The sequence below is a fragment of the Papaver somniferum genome, chromosome 1 (assembly GCF_003573695.1).
Source record: "Papaver somniferum cultivar HN1 chromosome 1, ASM357369v1, whole genome shotgun sequence".
In the NCBI taxonomy this organism is placed as follows: domain Eukaryota; kingdom Viridiplantae; phylum Streptophyta; class Magnoliopsida; order Ranunculales; family Papaveraceae; genus Papaver; species Papaver somniferum.
The window spans coordinates 49325800-49331121 of NC_039358.1; the positions used below are offsets into that span (position 1 = coordinate 49325800).

General features: G+C 35.7%; 1 protein-coding gene across 1 annotated transcript; it reads left to right on the forward strand.

Annotated features, from left to right (window-relative positions):
• The first annotated feature begins 927 nt into the window (after window positions 1-927).
• On the forward strand, window positions 928-2301 carry LOC113304917 (glucose-6-phosphate isomerase, cytosolic 2B-like). The gene is made up of 4 exons (XM_026554063.1): window positions 928-933; window positions 1734-1835; window positions 1927-2055; window positions 2177-2301. The coding sequence occupies exons 1-4, from the start codon at window positions 928-930 to the stop codon at window positions 2279-2281; spliced, it is 342 nt and encodes a 113-aa protein (XP_026409848.1). The 3' UTR covers window positions 2282-2301.
• The last annotated feature ends 3021 nt before the right edge of the window (window positions 2302-5322 follow it).

Below are 5322 nucleotides of genomic sequence, written 5' to 3' on the forward strand. Positions count from 1 at the left end.
GTTGCGAGTGTGTATGTCATATTGGATGCTTGTCTAAATAGGTACTTCGCTATAATTTCTTTCTCAAACTAAAATTGTTTTACACAAGGATATTAGGGTTCCCAATTTTTGTTTAATTTATAGAAATTAATGATTAAAATTCAGATTTAGATGATAATAAGACATGGGATAGTTTATCATATTTCAATTTCAGGTCTATCGATTTGAATTGTATAAATTGATGAAGTAGGATTCATGATATTAGAACTAAAGTGTTTATGTTATAATTTAAGATTTTTCCTGAATCTGCTGGCATGGGATAATTTATGTTAAATGCTTGTGTGGGTTGAAGAATTTGTTGATAAAAATGGTTAACATTAGTTCAATTCCTCTTTGACTGCATTTTCTAAGATATTAAGTTTGGAACTGTTTATAGTTGTTAGTATTAGGCTATCAATGCTGCTAGCTGTTGATGTTGTTGACATAATGATAATCATCTTTTTTATTGTTGGGATGCAGCTATACACAAAGAGTTTAGTTTGTGGTGGAGTTAGGAGTTCTTGGAAAGATTATTGTTTACTAGAGAGAGGAGTATGACAGATTTAATTTGGAACTGCCACTAGTATTGGACTTGGAGGTTCAGAGTTTTCGGTGGTGAGGGAGAAAGTTAAACTAGTAAGCAATTTAAGGAGAGTTCATTTGTATGATACGGACAGCGAGGAAGAATTAGACAAATGATTAGTAGATGATGACGTTAAATCTTTGTTAGTGGAAGTGGTGATGGCTTTTGATGGTGAGAGTAGATCAAGGAGAAATAAATGACCCAAGAGATTAATATCGTTATTTTTATTGTAGCAATTGGTAGTTTGTTTTGTATGGATGATGGCATGGTCAACATATATAATTTAGACTAATTAGGTTAGTGGTCCCGTGTAGATTAAAGGAGGTATGAGGGTAAGATGAGCTAGTTAAGCTTAAGACTATGACTAGTCCTTCAATTTAATTGTGTATAGATCAAATGTATGTCTCAATTCTTATATTTTGTTACTATCGGTACTGTATAGATACTGGTTTAGAGTTGATGTAGATATTGGTTTTGTGTTTATAAAAATGATCATTTTAAGCTAGCTTGCTATCTAGTTAGACTTGAACCTTGCAGAGAGATGGAAAATGAACTAGAGAGAGAACTATTGACTATAGAAATTGTTAAGTGGAAATGGTGAGTTAAGTTGGTTTGATTAGTAAGTAGATATGTACCTTTAAATTCTTTCGGGGGTAGTATTGTTGATCGTGGACAGTACGAAGGTCATATATATTGGATTAATTTTGTATATTTTTTATTTTCACTTGAAGGGTTGGATGATTATGCATATTGATAGTTTGTTTTTGACAGACATTATTAGCGAAATTGCTTATATAGTGAGAGTTAACTGTGGACATGTCCCAAACCACGTTAGTAGCTAGTGGATCAGCTCAATGTGTTGCACTCAGTCAGAATCACTTGTTCAGTTAAGTCCGTCCATAACCAGTCTGAATATTTTATTTAGTTGTTGTTTGCCGTATTGATGTTTGAGCCTTTTTAGCTATACCCCGAGTGTTTAAGTGCTAACAGTCGGTACTAGTGATAAGGATCGGTAGATCGGTGATGTGTTTGAGAAAATAGAAGGAATGAGGTATACGTGGTTGGATATCTTTTGAGGTGGGATCTCTTATACTTTTCTTGTGATCACTAATGGTTATTTTTATATTTTAAGCATTATTCTTCTTTGTTTAATACTCTTAACGTCTATGTGTTCCTCCAGGCTGTCTTGCCATACTGTCAAGCACTAAAGAAGTTCATTCCTCATATCCAACAGGCACGTGTTGACAGTATTGTGGGCTATTAACATTACTCTCCACAGGGTTGTTCTCCAGTGACTTAATGTGATGGTGTGACTGCTCTTGCAGGTTAGCATGGAGAGCAATGGGAAGGGTGTATCATTTGATGGTGTTCCTCTTCCTTTCGAGGCAGGCGAAATTGATTTTGGTGAGCCAGATACGAACGGCCAGTACAGCTTTTACCAGCTAATTCACCAGGTAAAATTGGTTGTTTGTATCCACAGTTCTCTAAATGTTACTTCTGAATTCTTATGCTTGCTTGAGTTTATTATAGCCATACTAGAGTTATTCATAGATCAATTTTTCTTGAAACTTTCAGGGCTGCGTGATTCCTTGTGATTTTATTGGCGTTGTTAAGAGTCAGCAACCCATGTACCTGAAAGGTACTACCCTAACAACAGTTCCCTTAAGAGTAAATGTCTAATTAAAAGGCTTATTTTACAGAGAACTAATATTAGATTTTTATAATGGGTCACTCAGCCTTCTAATTCCTTCTTTGAAGGCGTACAATGTCGGACATGTTTGTCAGCAATTGAGCTTTAGGGCTATCTAATTCTTAGTTTTTTTGCAATTTTTCCTTTCTGACATAATATCTTAAATTGTAAGTAGTTCAAATTTATGTAATATTTTCTTTCATCTGTATGTGTAACATAGTTTCGTATTTTTTGTGTTATTTTCAGTTGTTGGCTATGTGTGAGTTGTAATATTTGTTATGCCGTGCTTTTGTCATATTCTTCTTGAGAAGGTCTGATAATGAGGCTGATGCTAACAACTAAAGTGAATGTGCAGTACTGTAAAATGATGGCTCACCACAGCTCTTGGTGCACCCACAACCCACTGGTACCAACTCCGTTGTGTTTTGTCTCAGACAACAAATGTCATGGATGGATGAGATTACTGGAACTCTTCGTATGGTTGCTCAAAATGCACAGAGTTATACTGTGTACTTAACTATGTCAGGTGAGGCACTAAAATCATCCTTACTCTCCTTCCAGTGTTGTCAGGGATGGTGAAAAACGTAACCCTAACTCTGGCATTTGTAACTTTCTGAGGCTAAAATGTGGGGTGATGGTGCTGAAAAAATTATTTAAGCACTAGTGATCCCTTGAAGAGTTAGTATTATGTAATGGCATCGGCTTCTACTTTCTTGTTGGTTTTAGTGAGTCTATTTTTATTTTTCAACCTCGTGCTTTGTAGAGTATTGATGTCTACATGTCAAACAGGTGGTTCATAGGGAGCTGTGGGAAATCCTTCTTTTATCCTACTTTTGGGAAAGTTCTTCCTGTAGAAGTTTTCTCGCAGCGGCGCTACCTCACTCTTTTTCGAACACTAAAATCTAACTGGTAAGGCGTTAATGAGATCTTTTCTTTCAGTTGCATCTCTGTCTTAGCAGCCTTTTTGCTAGATCTTTGTAATGTAGTATAAGCTGAATAATGATTGATATGAAAAATGTGAAGTGACTGTAAGTGGCAAGCTTATTCAAAAAAACTGTAAGTGTTGGGTATGTTTTCTTGTTTGGTTAGTTGTATATATGCCAATTTTGAAGTGTAAGTTCTCACCTGTAATGTACCAATTTTAATGTGTACGTTCACTTCTAAAAGAACTGTAGTTTATTTGATGATTGTATTATGCTGCTAGTTTTTCAGAATGTAGGGAACTTGATTTTGATTTCGAAATGAACTGGAGAAACTTGATTTTTTTACAGGGGAACTGGTGGTTTTGACCAGGTCAGAACCTGGTTTTTGACCGGTCAGAACCACTATTTTTTAATGTTGCAAACATTTCGCAACTGCACAAGCTGTTGCGAAGTTCCAATTTCGCAACTGTTTCCAGATGTTGCGATAATCTAATTTCGCAACAGCTCCAGATAGTTGCGACTTTTTGACGGCGCAACAGTTATCAGCTGTTACGAATGAAAATTTGCAATGACAATGTGGCCATCGCGAAAATTTGCAACATCTACTTTTGTAACAGAGATGAACTGTTGCAAGCCCACTTTGCAACTACCAGTTATCGTTGCTAATCACTAAATTTGGTGTAGTGTATATGGTAGTAGGAGAAGTTACTGCGGAACCACAAAGTCTGAGACGAAGAACTTTGTGATTACTTTTTATATCTTACCTATAGGAGATAAATCTCGAGCAAATCTTAGAGAAGATAGTTTTCAATACGATTGAACAAGTAAGATCAAAATACGCAACTACAGAGAAAATAGTTGGATCTGGCTTCACGAATCCCAGATGAAGTCTTCAAGTCGTTAACCTAATATGGTTTTGGAAAAACCTAGGTTGAAGGAGAATCGACTCTAGTCGCAACTAGGACACAGGAAAGTGTCGGGATTAGGTTTCCCAGTTGCTAGAGTTCTCCCTTAAATATTCTTCCAAATCAGGGCTTGCTTACAATTAAAGCTAAGATAGCTTTGTAACAAAGCATCCAATATTCACCGTTAGATGAAATCCTAATTTAAGATTCAAGCTCAGTCTGCTTAATAATAAAGCAATTAATCTCCACCCTTAGATGGTCTTAGCTTGTTACACACAAATGAAATATACCTTCATTTAGATATGAGTAATCGTACCTAAACGTGTATATTGAGTTGGCTCAATAACAGTTAACCAAAGTTAGCCATATAAACACTTTTGTCTTAACCATATTCATCTAACACTTCTAGATCAAATATGCCGATCAATCAAACATGAAAGATAATCAATTGAATCTAATTATGTTTCAAACAGAGTTGTTCAATTGCTCACTATCTCATAGAAATACATATGAACAAATTGAAAAAAAAATTGGATTGATTCATAATCGTACAAAGTACTTATACAAGAATCAATTCATGAACATTAAGCCTCGGTTTGCAAAGATTTCATTCTTTAATTCATAAATGTTTTAGTTCATGAGCATGAGAATCATACTTAGCGGATTTTACAACTTGAATCACTGTGTTCGCCAGCCAGGTACGCGAGCAACAGCTCTGGACCTTGGCCTGTCTAGCTGTTCGCATACTAGGTAGGCGACCAGCCTTCCCGGACCCCAACTCAGGTAGAACCGTTCACATACTAGGTACGCAAACAAGGTTCCCAGACCTTAATCATTACAAAACAGTTTGCATACTAGGTATGTATACCGTGTTGTATCCAGACATGGTTAATTGTTCTAAACTTCCATTTCAATCATTGAAACATCCTTAGAAGACGATAATAGCTGTCTCAAACAAACTATTAGCTTCAAGTAATTTTCAAGTGATCGAATGATTAATATGAAGCTTTCCAAGTCGACATCAAATGATTGTCTCACACAAATCATGTAAGATGTTTCAGGGCATTTTCCACATGATCATCTCTTGACTTAATATTTAGTTTCCAACAAATAAATTGTTTCCAACTAAACTCGTCAAGAACAATGATGAACATAGTTAAAGCAAAAAGCTTCCAACACATATTTCGAGAAATAGATAACCGA